The following is an 18790-nucleotide window of genomic DNA, read 5'->3' as shown; positions in this document are numbered from 1 at the left end:
AATAAGTTCGTTTCTACTAAAATTTGCTGTAATACTTCAGTCAGGTTACAACATCTAGCTACCAGAAGAAGTTAAGATGGGGTGGAAAATGTCCTTCTATGGTAGTCATGCAATTTACATGAGTGACAATGAGTTAAAACACAGAAAGATGCTTAAGCACATAATAATCCCTATTTAAATGTTTCCAACTATTATTATGTTCATTATTATAAGAAGCATCAATACGTTAAGAAAACAGAACATACTGGGAAGTTTATATGGAAAACTGAAGGAAAAAAGACAGTTGATTGTGTTAATGAAAAAATCACGTGTTCTTTGGTAACAAAATTAATCAGTTAAAATAATACAGAAGTGTATGAAACATATTAGCTCTAGATTATTTTTATAATTATCAACTTGTATTTTAAGTGTACTGTTTGATGAGTTTTTACTTGATTTTGTAACAAACTCAAACCCACAGAAATAATGGAAATATCATATAAAGAATAAATTTTGATTCCTGACCGAGTTACTAATAACGTGCCAACACATTGCCCTGATAATTCTAAATATTTTTCTGTGTAATCCTTACACAGAAATGAATTCTCCTACATAGGCACAATAGACCCATCAAAATCAATACATTAAAGATTATACATTAACAACTCTAATCCTCAGACTCTTCTCATACTTCCACAAATGTCATTGTATTGGAGTTTTGTAGTGAAAGGATGCAGTTCAGAATAAAGCATTACATATAAATGTCATGCCTCCTTAGTTTACTTGCCTATGTTTTTGTTGACTTGTATGACCTTTAAATGTTTTATGATATTATTTGGTAGTGTTCCTCAATTTAGGTACATGGGATGTTTCTTCATGATGAGATTAAGGTTGCTGTCTTGGATATGCATTCATATCAGTATGGACTCACGCTTTCCTATTTTACCCAACGGGTTATAATCTGTTACTATCAATATTGTTTTTGACACTCAAGTTGCCCCAGATTTGAGCAGTGGGAACCCCTTCGGATAGACTTTTTTCCCTTTGATAAATTTCCATCATTCTTTGAGCACCTCCTTATTTCCTGAGATAAGATATTCCAGTTTGTATTTTCTTTAAATGTTGGAATCAGTCATTTTCCCAACATGCACTGGTTCCTGTTAGTAGAGAATAAAACCATGCTCTGGGAGGTACATATAATCACTTTTATCAGATTTCTTAAGACACAGACCAAGGCCATACTACCATCTTAAGAAGTTTCCACAGTGCCATTGCTCTCAGCTGCAATTCACAAAATCCCCACTACATTAGTCTCCTGTTATGGCACAATGTACCTGATCTTCCAGACCTAGTGAAGACAGCCAGGTCTTGGGGCAGATTACTTTACTGATTTCTGGGTTCCCTGGTTTGTAAGGTTTTCAATAATACTTTTGTGTCCCTTCTCCCACCTCCTACACAGTTGTATTATTTTTTTTTTTGTCAGTGGATTAGTCCCACAATTTGTTACACTATATGTTATATACATACACATGTTTGGGGAACATGTAGTATGGTCTTTTGTTGTATGTTTGTGTGTTTTCCTGGTTGTTCTACTTTGTATGAGAATTTGGAGAGGTTATCATGCTGATGATTTTACCTCACTGTTGCCATTTTCTCCCCGTATTTAAAACTCCTTCCTCCCTGTTTCCAAGCCTCCATACTATCTCGTTCTTGTACTACCAGTTTCTTCTGCTCCTTCTCACCCTGTGTTGCTTTTTTCTGCCCTGTTCAACTTGTAAATCTGACAGTTACTCAAAGCTTGCTCTTAAGCCACCTTTTTTTATTCTATAACTTCTAAACAATCTCATCTCTTTACATGTTTTCAACTCCAGTTAAAATATGCTGATGGATCACACATCTTAAATCTCTTGCCTTTTGGGAACCAGATCCATTATTTAACCCATATAAGTAACAACTCTATTTGAATGATGAAGAATACCCTAAATTCAACATATACAAAATGTCTGAAGTTCTTCCCACTTTTAATCTTGCTTAAAATATTGGCCTTTTAACATTTCTTAATAAGTTATAATACCCAAAAGCCTAAAAATAATTCTTGACATCTCCCTTTCTTTCATTCCAATAAACTGTAGTTCATTATAAAAATCCTCATCTCCAAAATATCACTGCTTTTCTCCCCTGATATATTTTACATTCATTTTACAAGATAATCTTTTATTATTCTTACTATATAAACCTATTAAAATACAATTTTCTATATTTATCATGAAATCAAATTTGCATATCATGACTGCTTCTTATGGCTCTTTCCTCCCTTTCCTATATTAATATCATGGACTTCCTCTCCTGACATCATTCTTTAGCCCCATTGTCTTTTACTTAATCTTTCCCTCCCTCAATTGCTTTCCTTCAAATGATCATTGGGTATCTCAAGCTAATTCCCATGCAAGTATCATTTTAAGTGCTGATCCTGAAAAGCTCTTCTACAAGCTCTTTATATGACCAGATTAATTTCTTCTCTTGCAGGTCTCAATATAAGTAGACATACTACCTAAACCACCTTATCAGATACAATTCTTTCTCTCCATATAGTCTTCATAATAGTACCTTACTATTCTTTCTTGGCATCTGTTGCAAGCAATTCTTATTTTGTTTATTCTTATGTCTATTTTATATTTTCTGTCCCTAATGGAATAACATATTTAGGACAAATCTATCTGTTTTCGGTTTTTGTTATTGTGTGTGTGTTATTGTTGTTGCTTGGTAAGGCCAATTAACACTACACTTGGGACACAGTAGATCCTCATTACAAATTTAAGAAGGAAGGAAGGAAGGAATTTCCACTTAAGACCCTAATTAACTCCAGGTAGTCATCATCAACATCCACTTTCTTTCCATATCATAACATTCAGAACTACTTAGTGCACTTTCCTTCAACAACTTATACTCATGTTTGATAACAAGTTTTATATAAACAAATATATATTTAATAAAAATAGTCAAGTTCTTTTGCAAGAGATTATACACCAATGGCTAATATAAATATTTTTCCAAGAGAAGATGTAGATTGGACCAAAGTATCACCTTACATTGCTTCAGGATTCATTATGCAGGTAGTTCCTGGACAGTAACAATTGTAGACATCATCATATGTTAATCCCAGACTAATTCCAAGCAACTGTGCCATAACAACTGAAAATGCCTCTAAAGTTACCGACTTGGCATACTAAGTAGAAAAAAAAAAGAGAGAAGAGCAGCATTGTTGTCTAACTTACTTTTTCACACCTTCAATCTTCTGAAGCACTTTTGACCATATTACCTAATACAGTTACAAATTTCAGAAAATGATAAATGAAAACTAATTATTTTATTAAGATCTTGGGAAAAAAATGAAATAAATTGTGTTGCTCTTTGTGAGTAACAGTTCTTTTCAAACAAATGGTTTTCAATATAATAAAGTAAGATCAACCCAATCATATATTTTTTAACTTTTTATTGAATTAAATTCCAAAATAATTCAAAAACATTTTCAATATTTGGAACATTGTCTCAATAACTATATTATTTTTCAAGTGAACACTTGGAAAATACAATCAGATTCTAAAGTATTGAATTCACAATTAGCTTCGAACTCAAAAATAATTTTATGAGAGTCAAATTAAATGGAAGACTAGTGTAGTACCATGTGAATGGAACTTCTTTTGTTTTAAAAATAATATTTGAGTTTCAAATTTTAAATAAGCATTTTATAAATATTTGACAAAATTATGTGAAGGATACACTGCATATAATTTTATTTCTAGACATAGATGTTAACTCTTAAATGTGATATAATTGCTGAAGAAATAAAAATGCATACCAGAGCAATTCCTGCAGCAAAGTTTGGATTGCATGCCATTCCATGATACGTTGCTCCCACATAATTAGGATGGTCCCTATAACTAAATAATAAAAATATTCTTATGAATGAACATATTTTAAATGATGAATAACTTAATGATCTTTTAAATATTGGATTCCTCAGTAAAGTCATACTTCCTTTAAAACATGGATATTACATATCAGGTCTTATGCTTCCAATCATTTTGCATTTGGGTAATTTTTCTTAGTTTCTATAAAGATAAGTTCTAAAGATTTTAACATTGTATGTTACATACACCAAAGCATAAAAATACCTAATCCTCACCAAATAAATTATCATTGTTGTCATCACTGGAATCAAATAACTGTAAGGTGTAATAATCAGGATATGCTAATGGTCATAATTTGTCCACAGTGAAACCAGAAAGTTGGTGGCAGACTTGGCCCAGTGGTTAGGGCCGCGGTTCAAACCCGGGGCCTCCTTGACCCGTGTGGAGCTGGCCCTTGCGCAGTGCTGATGCACGCAAGGAGTGCTGTGCCACGCTGGGGTGTCCCCCACGTAGGGGAGTGCACCCTGTAAGGAGAGCCGCCCAGCGCGAAAGAAAGTGCAGCCTGCCCAGGAATGGCGCCGCCCACATGGAGAGCTGACACAGCAAGATGATGCAACAAAAAGAAACACAGATTCCTGTGCCGCTGACAACAACAGAAGCGGACGAAGAAGATGCAGAGAACAGACAACCGGGGTGGGGAAGGGGGAAGGGGAGATAAATAAATAAATAAATAAATAAATCTTTAAAAAGGTAAAAAGAAAATTTACAAGAAGTCTTGGATTCAGGAAGAAGGAAAAGGGCAATGGAATATGCAGTAGACTCGCTAGGTAGAAAAGAAACAGGGTGTAGGAAGTATCCTCACTTCTGAATCTCCAAACCTAACCTTAGATTCCACGAGAAATACCAAGAGAGTTATAAATATATTCCTTATTGCTTAAAATCTTTAGGATTGTGTTTTCGTTTTTTGCATCAAAAAAAAAACACAAATTAGTGCAACAAAAACCTATTTTTTAAAAACCTTGAAAGATTCAGAGAAAAAAAGTTAAATAGCTCCATTTTAAGTATTTCTGGTGACCATGGGGATAATAAAGTAGTCCATTTCACGTATGAACTATTTTAATGTCTCATGTTGGATTCAACATTATACATTAGCATTGCATTGTTAATTAATATTATGTTTGTTTTGATATTGAAATGATGGCTTCAATTCTTTTTCACAGAGGAAAACTGTTAAGAAAAACACAAATGCCCCATGCTTACCCTGAGGCCCTCTATATGTTCCATACCATTACATTTCCATTTCTTCTCTTTGAGAAGAATGAACTTCCATGATTTAATGTCTCATATTGTTATCAAATTTTTACATTTTGCATTTTACTGCACAGTATATGCACATTCCTCTTTAAGATATCCTTTTATGATACATTTTAAAATTTGCATATAATCTTGATATTTAGAATATCAAATAGTTTGATAACTCCCATAGCGACGTAAAACAAAGTGCTTACATTAAGAAGTATGCCATATCAGAGGACCTTTGAGTCAAAGATTTTTGTTTCCATGACAAAAAACGTTGGAGTACATCATCAGCATTCCCGTCCGTTGAAATCTTATTTTTGTCTGACCAGAACTCCAAATAAGATAGGGTAACAGTCATTTTAAAGTGGGAAAATATCTGAAAACAGAAGATTCATGCTATGTGGTTTGGGGCAATAAGAAATATAATTTTAAAATACCACTTTAAATCTCTATACTTAATGTATTTTAAATTCCCTACATTTTGGAGATCTAGTTTTTGGTGGATGAGACTAGATGGCAGGACTATACGTTTTATAAAAATGCAAATGGTTTTCTATATAGACAATTTTAGTGTATTGATAATAATAATTAATATTTAGAGGTGAAACATAAATACTTACAGTATTGAGAAGACCAAAGATATAGACAACCTTTTCAGTTGCAATTGATATCTCAGAGCCCATATAATCGAACTGAAAGAAAAATTCTGTGTTATATCACTAGTGAAAATTATTAAACTACCATATATAAAATGGATATAAAGCATAACATTTTAAAATGATTCAGTGCTCTGGTGAAGGAATAGAGGCAGAATTAAGATTTATCAAGAATTTACTTAATATGAGGCAGAAATCTGGGGACTTTACGTATTAGTCAATAATATTAAAATGAGATCGTTTTTATTATTTTCTTCTTTATACATATAGGATGGAAGAGTAAGGTTCCAAGATCACATCGCTAGTAAGTGTGAAAATCTCATGATTGAAGTAAATTTCTAACTGAGGCCTATTTTATCTATTATAGTATGCTGCTGTTATTTATCATTTTCTCAATAAGATAACCATATACACTGGCTAAACAATGTGCTTTTCAAAACTAGAGTCTGAGTATTGTAATAGTGAACAATTTCAAGACTATGGCCTTATTCAAGGAAACAAATATTATTATTATTTACTCCAAAATTCTACATGTGCACCAAAAACATGAAAAGTGGCAGCTTGGTATCTTCGATAATGTCCACCAAGCCTGCAGAAGACTGTTGACAGAAAATATAATGGAGTAGATAGAGTTCCTTTAGACAGAGACAAAAGAAATCTTTTCCTTCTGTTCTCTGAGCTCCATATTGTGGGAGATTGGTCACACTTTGCTACTTCTCTGTAAGCTCCTCCAATAAATCATAGTGTATCCTTACAACAGGTAGCACGTGTGCTGTGAATGAAGGTGATTTTTCAAGGCTAAACATATGAAAAGCAAAACGGTGGAATGCAAAAGTATAATTTTGGAAATGAATCCAACTATATCAGTTATCACAAAATATTAACAGGCAAAACTCTATTTCAATAACAAAGCGTACCAAAAAAACCACAAAACTTTACCCCAGGTTAAAATAAAAGCCCTTAAAGTACAAGGTCATTGTTGATAATGGGGGGAGGTATGAAAAAAGTGTGCTAAATATATGCTATGGACCCTGGTTGATGGTAATTGCCTGATGATATTACCTCATAATCTGTAACAAATGTTCCACCACAGCGTGGTGTGTTGGTGAAGGGGTGCTGTATGGGAATTCTACACATGCGTATGATTGTTTTGTAAGTTCACAACCTCTGTAATAATATATTTCAAAAAATAAAACAGTGGGTTTGGGGGAAAAACACACCAAATATAAAATATGGACTATAGTTAGTAGTAATATTTTGACGATATTCTTGCATAGTTTGTACAAAATTTCACAGCAATGCAAGTTGGCGGTGGTGGCTTGATATATGTGACCCTAGTATGATGTTATGCATGTTTATTTTTAAATACACAACTTTTACTATATATTGTTTATGTATGTTCATGTATGAACTATATACTTAAATAAAATGAAATTTAAAAACCAGTGCAGATGTATTTAGCACTAAACAAAGTCTTTTGACCCTGGGGTAATGTGTTAGTGATATATAACAGAGTTATTGTGTTTTTAATCCTTTTCTTCTAAAAACCTGAATGCTAATATATCGTGCTATATTTAAATAGCAACTGTTCTACACCTCTGGGAAGTTGAAGGGAAAAAAAATGTGCTGCAAATGTTGGAAAACGGACTTTGGCCCAGTGGTTAGGGCATCCGTCTACCATATGGGAGGTCTGCAGTTCAAACCCCGGGCCTCCTTGACCCGTGTGGAGCTGGCCATGCGCAGCGCTGATGCGCGCAAGGAGTGCCGCGCCACGCAAGGGTGTCCCCCGCGTGGGGGAGCCCCACGCGCAAGGAGTGCGCCCGTGATGAAAGCCGCCCAGCGTGAAAAGAAAGAGCAGCCTGCCCAGGAATGGCGCCGCCCACACTTCCCGTGCCACTGACGACAACAGAAGCAGACAAAGAAACAAGACGCAGCAAATAGACACCAAGAACAGACAACCAGGGGAGGGGGGGAAATTAAATAAATAAATAAATCTTTAAAAAAAATATATATATATATAATATATATATAAAAAATGTGCTGCAAATGTTATAAATTATATATTCCTTATCTTGATCATGGTCAAACTGATTATGTTTGCTTCACTTGAAATAAAGACATATTTTTAAGTTTGGGAAAAAATACGTAAGGTCATAAAATATTGAGTCAAAGGATGAAAAGATAGATCAGGAAAACACTAGACAAAAAGCTCATGTAGTTTTATTAATTTGAGTAATGGTCAAAAGCAAAAAATGCATGGGCATAAGGATTACTACAACAGGTAAATAAAACATTTAATTAATCACAGAGATGGAAACATTATAAACTTGCTTATAACTAGTTTCACAGCTAGAAAATAGATAAAGCTAAATTTAACAGAATTATATATTGACCATCACAGTAGGTGATTTTCTTAAACAGTTCTCTTAACAATTGATAGATAAGGTAATTATATATGTAAGGTTGGAAAACCCAAGCAAATGTTGGAAACAATGTATATGTGTAAGAGCTTGTATACAACAGTGAGAGAATGTCTCTTTTCAAAAATAAATGAAAGCTTTCGATAAATTGGCATATACTAGGCTATAAAAGAGTTATTTGAATATAAAACGTGTTGCTTAGATCACATTATGTAACCACAATGCAATTGAGCTAAAGTGAATGTGATAAAAGCTTTTTAAAACCAATGTTATATTTAATCACGTAGTAACTGTTCTGTGATTATATAAGAGAATGGCCATAGTCTTGTGAAAAAACACTGATGTTAAGGTCCACAAAGCAATTTGCATGTTATTCTCAAATTGAGAGAACATAGATGATAATGGGATAAAATATTAATAATAAATAAATCTGGATAAAGAGAAGGGAGATGGTATTTGCATTACCATTCTGCTAACTTTTTTGAGAGTTTGAAATTATTTTCAAATAAAATGTTTAAAATGTCAAGGTGAAATAAAGGTATTATTGGATAAACAAAAGCAGAGAGAATCATCTACAGGCCAAAGAGAAATAGAAACACAAACCTACAAGACAGGATCAGAGCTTTAGAAATGATAAATATAGAGAGAAAAATGAAGATTTTTTTCTTTTCATAATTTCTTTAGACAAAAATTGACTATTTATTTAAAAAGTAAATTATCTTTCTAATGTACCTGAAATGCCCCATATTACACCGATTCTTCCCTCTCCCTCCCCTCAGAATCTCTCGTGACCATTATCTTTAAATCAGTGTTAAAAGTTCTTCTATTACTAGAATAATAATGTCTACCTAAGTTCATAGCTGCAGCCCCCTTATGTTTGTTCATTCCTCAGTCTTGAGGATTTGGGGATGATGAGGCCCACTCTGCTGCTGACTGAGAGGGGGCTTAGATCCCATGGGGCAGATGGATGGAACTGTGTTGCTTACAGATGTAGATTCTGTTTTTCGATATAACATTTATGTAATCTAAAGCTTCTTTAAGAATAAAGAAGGGAAGTGGATTTGGCTCAATTGATAGAGCGTCTGCCTACCACATGGGAGGTCCAGGGTTCAAACCCCGGGGCCTCCTGACCCATGTGATGAGCTGGCCCATGCGCAGTGCTGATGCGCACAAGGAGTGTTGTGCCACGCAGGGGTGTCCCCCGCGTAGGGGAGCCCCACGCGCAAGGAGTATGCCCCCTAATGAAAGCCGCCCCATGCAATAAAAGCACAGCCCACCCAGGAGCGGCACCGCACACACAGAGAGCTGATGCAGCAAGATGATGCAACAAAAAGAGACAGATTCCCGGTGCCACTAACAAGAATGCAAACAGACACAGAAGAACACACAGTGAATGGACACAGAGAACAGACAATGGGGCGCGGGGGAGAAGGGGAGAGAAATAAATAATACTTTTTTTAAAAAAAAGGAAAAAAATTCTCTTGAGGTTTATAGCACGTGGGATGTAAAATACACAAAACCACAAAAGATGATAGGGGCTAAATGGAATTTAACTGTTATAAGCCTCTTATATTAATATGAAGTGTAACATTAATTCAAGATTGGTTAGGATAAATAAAGGATGCTAATTGGAATACCAAGAGAAACTACTCAGAGGGAGAAAAAAGGCATAGGGGAGAAACACCAATATAAAAGATAAAATGAAATGCTAAAAATAATCCATTAATCCAAAGGAGCGAACAATCAATAGCACAAATAGAACACTAATAACAATGTATTATCCATAGTTATCTGTACTTTCAATAAGCATAAATCGGCTAAACACTGCAATGAAAAAGTAGGTATTAACTAACTAGGGGGGTAAAGAACAACAAATCACAATACCCTGTTTACCAGAAATACACTTTATAAATAAAAACAGAAAGTTTTAATCTAAAATGAGGGAAATACTAATCATAGGATGTCATAGAACACTCTTTTTCTTTCCATGCCTTTTTCATGTAAAATGCCTTTCTTTGATTATATCATTGATGGGGAGACAGTGGCCACGGGAGTTGCTGAAGGCAGGGAGAGGGAAAAGGAGGTGTGATATGGGGGCATTTTCAGGACTTGGAGTTGTCCTGAGTGATATGGCAGGGACAGATGCAGGACATTATACATCCTTCCATAACCCACAGAATGGACTGGGAGAGATAGTGTAACCTTCAACACAAACTATAATCCATGTTGTGTAGCAATGCTCCAAAATGTACTCATCAAATGCAATGAATGTACCACATTAATGAAAGAAGTTGTCCATGTGGGAGGAGCGGGGGGTGTGGGGAGTGGGGTATATGGGAATCTCTTATATTTTTTAATGTAACATTTTGTGTGATCTATGTATCTTTTTTTTTAAAGATAATAAAAAAAGAAGAAATAATAAAATGCCTTTCTTTGTTGTAAGAATGGTAAGAAGATATAAGCTAAGTGGAGTGGGGAAAATTTAATTTTAGTGACCTCAGGGAGGCAGCTGTGGCAGAGCATAATTCCAATTATTGGAATCCTGGTTTTTAGGCCAAATAGTAGTAGTCCTCATGGAACAACATCAAAAGTCTAAATGATCCAAAAAGGGAATCTGCTAGTAAATCCTATTAAATTGGAGTTTAAAATATTAATTGGACATTATATAAACATTAAAATTACATTGAAATAATATTTCATGAATACATGAGAAAATATTATAAAATAGTTTTTAAAATAGTATGTGAAGGAAAGGTATACATACAATGCATTTTCTTGTCCTAAAATTGTGTGTGCATTTCCTGTATTATTTGTTCATCTATACTTTCCTGAAATTATTTTGTAATTAAATGATTGAAAGATCTAAAGATTTCCTTTTATGGGTAAAATCCACATTAGGATGCTCATGAAAAGATTTTGTACAAAATACTGGTGACAATGTACAAATCAAATTTTGTAAACTTACTGCCCATAAGTCTTTGCTATAATTGTGTTTAAAAAAATCTCCATTGCCAAATGAATATTCTTATGAATGATTCTTCCCACACACAACTTCAAACAAAACACAAGTGATTACAAAACATAAAGTAACATTATAAAAGATAATACTTAATAACAAGACTCTCCAATTGAGTAATAAATGCAATAGCTGGGCTGTTTAAAATGGGCATATGTTTAAGGAAGAGAGTTTTCACCAAGATTTGGGGTGAATACTGAAATAAATGTAGCTAGTTATAATCTAGGAGATTATACTCTAATAAAATCCTGCTGTAAAAAGGCATACATTATTGCTAGAATTCTCTGATTTGGAAATCTCTATATAAACATTGCTTCCCCTATGTCAGTGTAAAGGTAATTAACATTTCTTTATGTCCTGCTCACTGAGGCACATATTTTTGAACAGAGCAAAGGAAATTTCTATTTCATTTAATACTTGAATTTAAATACAAAAAGATGCAATTAAATTATCAAGTATGCATACCAAGGCCTTATCCATAACGATCAGTATTTTTAAATTTCTTTTCAACAGGTCAACCTCTGAATTCTTCTGTGAAACAAAGGACATGAGTTAAATAAAACATTTTCAAAATTCTTTTTTGTCATTATCACATACATGATCCACACATGCACACACATATGTATGTATACACAGAGAGAGATACATAGAGAATAGATATAGATATATAGAGATACATATGATGTAGTGATAGAGGTAGAGAGAGAGAATGATAGATGAACACTATGTAAATAAGCAGATAGGATTCCAAATGACAGTTTTAGGAGCAAATCAAAAGCTTTTCCTTTAATTTATATTCTTGATAATTAAAGACTCAAAAATTCACTGCAGTGAGAAGAGAATCTTATTTCCTTTCTCTCAAACCCTTCCCGTGTGTCCTCTGGGACCTCTCTTCCAAGTTCCATCAACTTTCTCCCAAATGTTGCCTCTAGATTCTTGTTATTTCCATACTTTCAATTTTCTAAATCAACTTTATTGAGGTTTTGTTTACATTCAATAAATAAAGCCATTTTAAGTATACAATTAGAAGAGTTGCAATTAATGTATACATCCATGTAACAATTTCCACAATTACAATAAAGAATGTTAACCATCTCCCTCCTCTTCCAAGGGAAGAGGCTAAAGGCAAACAATGATCTGCTTTCTCTCACTATTAGCTAGAATAGTCCCTTCTAGAATTTCATATAAATGGAATCATAGGGTGTATATTCTTTTATACATGGCTTCTTTCACTCAGCATTCACGTGTGTCATTGTGAATATTAATAGTTGACTCATTTTTATTGCTAAGTAGTGTGCCATTTTAGAGATACATTACAATTTGTTTATACATTCAACTGTTGGTAGTCATTTGGATTATTTACACCTTTTAATTATTATAACCAAAGCTAATATGACTATGTAAGTACAGGTCATTGTTTGGTTTTCTTGGGATATACCTAGAAGTGGAACAACTGAGTCATATGGCAATTGTGGATGTGTAGAGTAGGATGAAATGCCAAATTGCTTTTTAAAGTGGTTTGAATAATTTATATTCTTACCAACAATTAATAAGAGTTCCAGTTGCTCTATATCCTTGCTTATATTGGATATTATGATTTTTTTCATTTTATCCATCAAGTTGGCTTACACGGCTATCTTATTACTGTTCCCAGGTGATTAATGATATTGAAAAAATTTTATGCTATTATTAGTCGTTAGGTTGGCATCACCCAAATTTCTTACTAGAAATTTTATATTTTTCCTTGATATTTAAATGTGTTTCAATTTAAGTTCTTTCCATAGTGCTGCTTAAGGATCAAGAGTCATTTTTTCCATAGAGATGTCCAGTTGTTCCAGCATCTTCAGTTCAAAAGATGATTCGTTATCTTTTAAATTTATAGGCATGTTTATGGAAAGTCAATCAATCAATCAACAACATGCGGGACTATTTCTGTTCTCTTTGTTCTGTTCTACATATATTGTTCACTGTTATGCCAACACCACACATCCTGATTACTTTAGCTCAATAGCAGAGTTCAGGCTGGCCAAATGTTTTAGGAAGTAATATTTTATTGGAACACAGCCACATCCATTTATCTAGATATTTTATCTGATGCTTTCAGGCTACAAAGGCAAAATTCAGCAGTTGCAATAGAGATCCCATTTCCTGCAAGCCTAAAATATTTACCGTATGGTCCTTTAAGAAAAAATAATGTATATCCTTGGGATGGATAATTTCATGTGTCAATTTGGCTGGGTTACAGTATCCAGTTGTTTGGTCAAGTAACTATCCTGATGGTTACTGTGAGGCTATTTCATGTATGGATCTAAATCATTAGTCAGTTGATTATATCTATGGCTGATTATATCCACAATCCACAAAAGAGACTGCCTTTAGCAATGAGAGGAGTCTCCTTATCTAATCAGTGCAAGGCCTTAAAAGGAGAACTGATGATTTCAGCAGTCAGAAAGAAGAATTTCTATCTCTTCTTCAAACAGCCAGATTCTGGGGAATTCATCAAAACCTTCACTGGAGTTCAAAACTCCTGTTCACAACTCCAGGCTTCTCCTAGGGAATTCAAAGTCACCATCAAGTTTCCAATTTGCACCTTGCCCTTCAGAATTCAGATTGGCAAATCCCCATGTTCTGTTCTGCTGAGCCAATTCCTATTATAAACCTCCTAATATTTAATATTTATATATTTCTCTCTCTCTCTCTCTCTCTCTCTCTCTCTCTCTCTCTCTCTCTCTCTCTCTCCCTCTCTCTCTCTCTCTCTCTCTCTCCTGACAGTTCTGTTACTCTTGAAATCTCTGACTAATACACTCAGCCATTTGTTCTTCTTTTTAAAACTGTTTGACTATTCTAGGACATTTGCATTTCCTTATAAATCTGAGAACTAATTTCTACAAAAATGTTTTCTGGAATTTTGAGTGGCATTGCATTGAATATTATAGATACATTTGGGGGGGGTGGAATGGACATCTTAATAATGTCAATTCCTGTATATTTACCATTGTATTCTGTGACCTTGCTAAACTCACTTATCAGTCGTGATAGGATGTATGGCTATCCTTTAGGACTTTCTATGTAAATAATTAGGTCATGTATAGAAATGAAATTACTTTTTCCTGTCCAATCAGTATGGCTTTTATTATTATTGTTGTTATTATTCCTATTTCATTATCTAAATATCTTGAGGACAGAAATCCCTGCCTTGTTCCCAAAATTAGGGGTAAAGTATTATGTCAGATGAATTCACTATGTTAGCTCTAGGCTTTTCATAGATAATCACTACTGCATTAAAGAAGATCATTCTATTCCTACTTTTGATCATGAATGGGTGCTGAATTTTGCAAACACTTTCTGTATCTACTGATATGATCCTATGGTTTCTTACATAAAACTTTTAATAGTTTGATTCAATTCCTTTTTGGTTGTACTGATTTAAGTAATTTTGTCACACAGTCCCATAAGGATTATGTTCTCAGAATTCTTGAAAAAGAATGTTTTTCTCTTGCATTAACATTATAATAGGAACTTCACTATTCAAAAATGGTTGGGGTATTGCATATCTTCTATAGGAGTTATAGAAATTAATTCACTGTCCTACAGTCCTGCACTTTGTTTTAGCAATGGCCAAAACCAGTCTGAATCTGTCCACTTTTGTGAGTGACTTGCTTGGTGGCCAAGATGCCCAAAGGAGGGTCCATTGTTTATTTATAAAGCTCCACATATAAACCACACTACATCTTGGTATTGCCAGTGGGTTTTTTCCTAATGTATCTTATTTATTTAATAGACTATTTCCAGAGCAGTTGTAGTTTTACAGAAAAACTGTGCAGAAAGTAGAGAGTTCCCATACAGTCCCTCTCCCAGTGCCCTCCAACACCTTGCAGTAGTGTGGTGCATCTGCTACTACCGCTGACCCAATATTGACAATTATTAGTAACTAAATCACCTTTGAATTAACCAAAAATGTTAAAATTAAAAGTAATTTAACTAAATTAATTTTTAATTTCATCAGTAATAAGTAATTAAATTACCTTTAATCTATCTGTGTTTTTATATTTCAAGTGGGTTTCTTACAGACAACCTGCTGTTTGCTTCAAAATCTATAGCTATTTAACCTAATTTTGAGTCTCATGAAGAATACAGTTTGAGAATGACTTCGTATACAGTCTTTTGACTTGGTTGAATCTCACTGTTTGGCAGCTATTCTATGTGAATTTGGTTGTGACAGTGGTTGTCTACTAGTATCGTTGTGGGTAGAATTTTAGGATTAGAGTCTTCTTTCTGTTTGTTTGCTTGCTTTAATTTGGGAAGGGCTTTTCACATTAAGAAAGAAAGAAATAGCTCTAATGAAAAATCCCGATTATGAAGTTCCAGCTGGGTACTGAATTACAGACTGGCAGTAATTTTGCCTCATAATTTTAAGTAATTGTAGCATAGCATTTCAACTTCAAATATTACTGTTTGGAAATGTCACAACATACTATATATTTATCATGTGTAATTGTTACGGGTTGAATTTTGTCGCCTAAGAACATATATGGAAGTCCTAATCTCCTGTCCCTCAGGATGTGAATTTACTTGTAAATAAAGTTGTTGCAGATGAAATTTGGCAAGTGAAAATGAGGACCTACTGGAATAGGGAGGGTCCTTACCCAGTGTGACTGGCATCCTTTAAAAAGACACTATTGAAAGGGAAGATGGTCATGTGACAACAGATGCAGGGACTGAATGATGCCACTACCGAAAACCAAGAGAATCTGTTTCATAATAGATTCTTCCATAGAGATATCAGAAGGAGTACAATACCTTGACTTCAGATTTCTAGTTTCTAAATCTGTGGAGCAATGCATATCATGTTTCCAGCCACCCAGTTTGTGGTATTTTATTATGGCAGCCTTAGGAAACTAAGATAATGAGAAATGATTAACATGATTTAACATGGATATTCATGTTAAATAATTCTAGAAAATTTTTCTTGGGATTTTTGGTGATTTATTCAACTCCAATTTTCTCCAGTATTCTAACTGGGAGTCCTATGGTATCACCTATATTGCTATTTTAATGTCATCTTCTTATTTCTCAAATGCCCCTGTCATTTCTTTGTTCTATTTTGTTCTTAGGGATTATTTTGTTCATTTGATTTTTATTTCTAGTAGCATATTTTAATTAAAAAGTACTGCTATTTATCTGCTGAATGTTGTGCTTTTAATTGTACCCAGTTGTTATTTTGTGGATGCAATATTTTCTCATGCCTCTCTGAGGATATTATATCCTTTTGCTTTCTTCATCCTCTATAGCCTCAAATATTGTTTTTCATGTCTCTATCATCTACAGTAAATTGTTTCGTCATATGTCTGCTGTCCCTACCTACTAGGAATTGAGCATTAAGTAGCTAATTCCAATATCTGTGACCCTGTTGGGAGCTGATGAGTTGTGGCCTTCACTAAGTGTGGTTTGGCTAGGTTGTTTGTGGGACAACCTACTGCCAATATTGTTAGGTGTTTTCTATTTCTCTGGTTGGATAACCTAGAGCCTTCTCCAGTGCTCTTCTTAGTGAATGTAAAGCTGGTGCCCAATATTGAATATGCAGCATTAACTTAATCACACTAAATTCAGTATGGCATGCCCTCTCAGTTGTGACATAGAATATACCTGTGACTTGTGTCCCCATTTCACAGTCTCCCCAAGGAAAATAACCTTAGATAGTCTGTAAGGTGAGGGCAGAAGCAGTTGACGTGTAGAGGAGGAGAGGCGTTTGGTTTTCTGAATACTGAAACAATTATTTTCACCTAGTTCCTCCTTAGGTTCACTTTCATACCCACTTGCTAAGGTATTTGGACAGACAATTCCAGAACTTGAATGGCGCTGCAATACACATCCAGTTTCCTATAGCCAATCCCAATTTCCAGTTTAGGACTCTGCTTTTTAGAGGCATCTAAATCTGTTATCCATCTGCTATCTAACTGTTGTTACTGCTTTCCTGTTCTCCTTGTTTATGGATGCTTATGCCATTTTAAAAATCCCTTATTTTTAGTTTAGCTGGGTTTAAGTAAGGGGAAGGGATAAATGTGTGAGTCAATAAGCTTTTCACTGTATATTGGTTGGTTTCTGTACTATTTTTCAATTCTGCTTATAATGCACTTACTTTGTGCTTGTTTTCATAAATGTAAAAAATCATGCTTAATTAAATCTATAGATAAAAGCCTATCAAATTCACAATGATAAGCAATTATTGAGTTACCTATGAAGGATAAAATTCACAAATACATACCAAAACCCAGTTATCTACATTCCCACAGTGACTTTCCAGGTTTCTTCTTAGGTTCTGAAATTCGTATTCTATTTTATTTGATCATTGCATAAAAAATAAAAAATTTAAAAAAAAACTTTCCATGGTTATTTCTGATTACCATGCCATACACACTAGGAATATGGTAAGCAAATATTAAGAGGAGGAGGAGGAGTGGTATTTGTTGAATGTCTTAATTTTTCTACATCCTATGCTAAGGCATTTTAATTTATTAATTTTTTGGTCCTCATAAGTAAGTGTGTTTGGTATTATTTTAATATTGCTTTTTTACTGATGAAGAAATTTAAACACAAAAAGGTTATGAAACTTGCCCAAGTTCTTACGGCTAAGGATTAAGAGTGCTGAGATCCAAACCAAGGCAATTGGGAATATGAGTTGTCTGTATCTCTTCTAATCCTTCTATTCTTATTGATTGATCAGAGGGACATGGCTTCAAGTGGGTGTAATTGGTATTTCCCAAGACATGCCCATCTCTTCAAACCATATATCCCCACCACAGGAGAGTATTCACAGGATCTTTTAATATTTTTTCAATTTACTATATAATAGTATTTATTTCAATAGCAAGCATGATCTAGAACCAAATCCAATGTCATATTGCATATTCCAGACCTGGCGTGAAGTTTGGTGTCATGTATTACATTCATGATCACATTTGTAAGTTTCTCAAAGGTCAGATTTGTTTTATCCTGGACTCATTCTAACACCTTTGGCAAGATGAATAAAAGCAAGGTATGGCAGCAGTGAGATGGAATTTATTGTATAACAAATCAAAGATCAGAGTTTTATTATTATTTGTTTGCTTTTCATTAATGTGACATCCAGTTTGGATGAGAATTTGTGGATATATATATATGTTTATTTATCCAACTGACAATCAGTAAAACAGTCTAAAGAGGGAAATTGGCATATCTATATACGTTAGTGTACATCAAAAACTTTTGAAAATATGCCTACCCTTGGATGCAGTTAGTTATAAAAATGTGTGACTGTTCAAAAAAGTTAATACATTCTTGCAGTTCATGTACTGATTAAAGGAAAATATATGTATTTTTTCAGAATACGACATAATGTATTTATTTTATGTTTACACGTACAATTTGAAGAACATGTTGCAAGAATTTTGATGACTTTTAAATTATGTTTATAGTTGTTTCATTTTTAAAATATTTTAGGAATAAACATAAAAATATTTTAAATACAAA

At 33.9% G+C, this 18790-nt stretch overlaps 1 protein-coding gene across 5 annotated transcripts in view; it reads right to left on the bottom strand.

The window, feature by feature from the left end:
* LOC131276544 (A disintegrin and metallopeptidase domain 3-like) overlaps positions 1–18790 on the bottom strand; it is a 125550-nt gene that overhangs the window by 65403 nt on the left and 41357 nt on the right. For 4 of the 5 annotated variants that reach the window (XM_058289829.1, XM_058289832.1, XM_058289830.1 and 1 more), the window contains exons 7-11: positions 11747–11812; positions 5810–5881; positions 5399–5565; positions 3839–3920; positions 3069–3205 (exon numbers count right to left, since the gene is read on the bottom strand). In XM_058289829.1, coding sequence (XP_058145812.1) covers positions 3069–3205; positions 3839–3920; positions 5399–5565; positions 5810–5881; positions 11747–11812 — 524 coding nt within the window. The remainder of the gene's footprint in view (positions 1–3068; positions 3206–3838; positions 3921–5398; positions 5566–5809; positions 5882–11746; positions 11813–18790) is intronic. The other variant, XM_071212666.1, reaches the window with a different exon arrangement.

Source organism: Dasypus novemcinctus, chromosome 29 (assembly GCF_030445035.2).
Source record: "Dasypus novemcinctus isolate mDasNov1 chromosome 29, mDasNov1.1.hap2, whole genome shotgun sequence".
Classification (NCBI taxonomy): Eukaryota; Metazoa; Chordata; class Mammalia; order Cingulata; family Dasypodidae; genus Dasypus; species Dasypus novemcinctus.
Note: the sequence above shows the minus strand (reverse complement) of the source record. Positions and strands in the feature narration are given on the sequence as shown.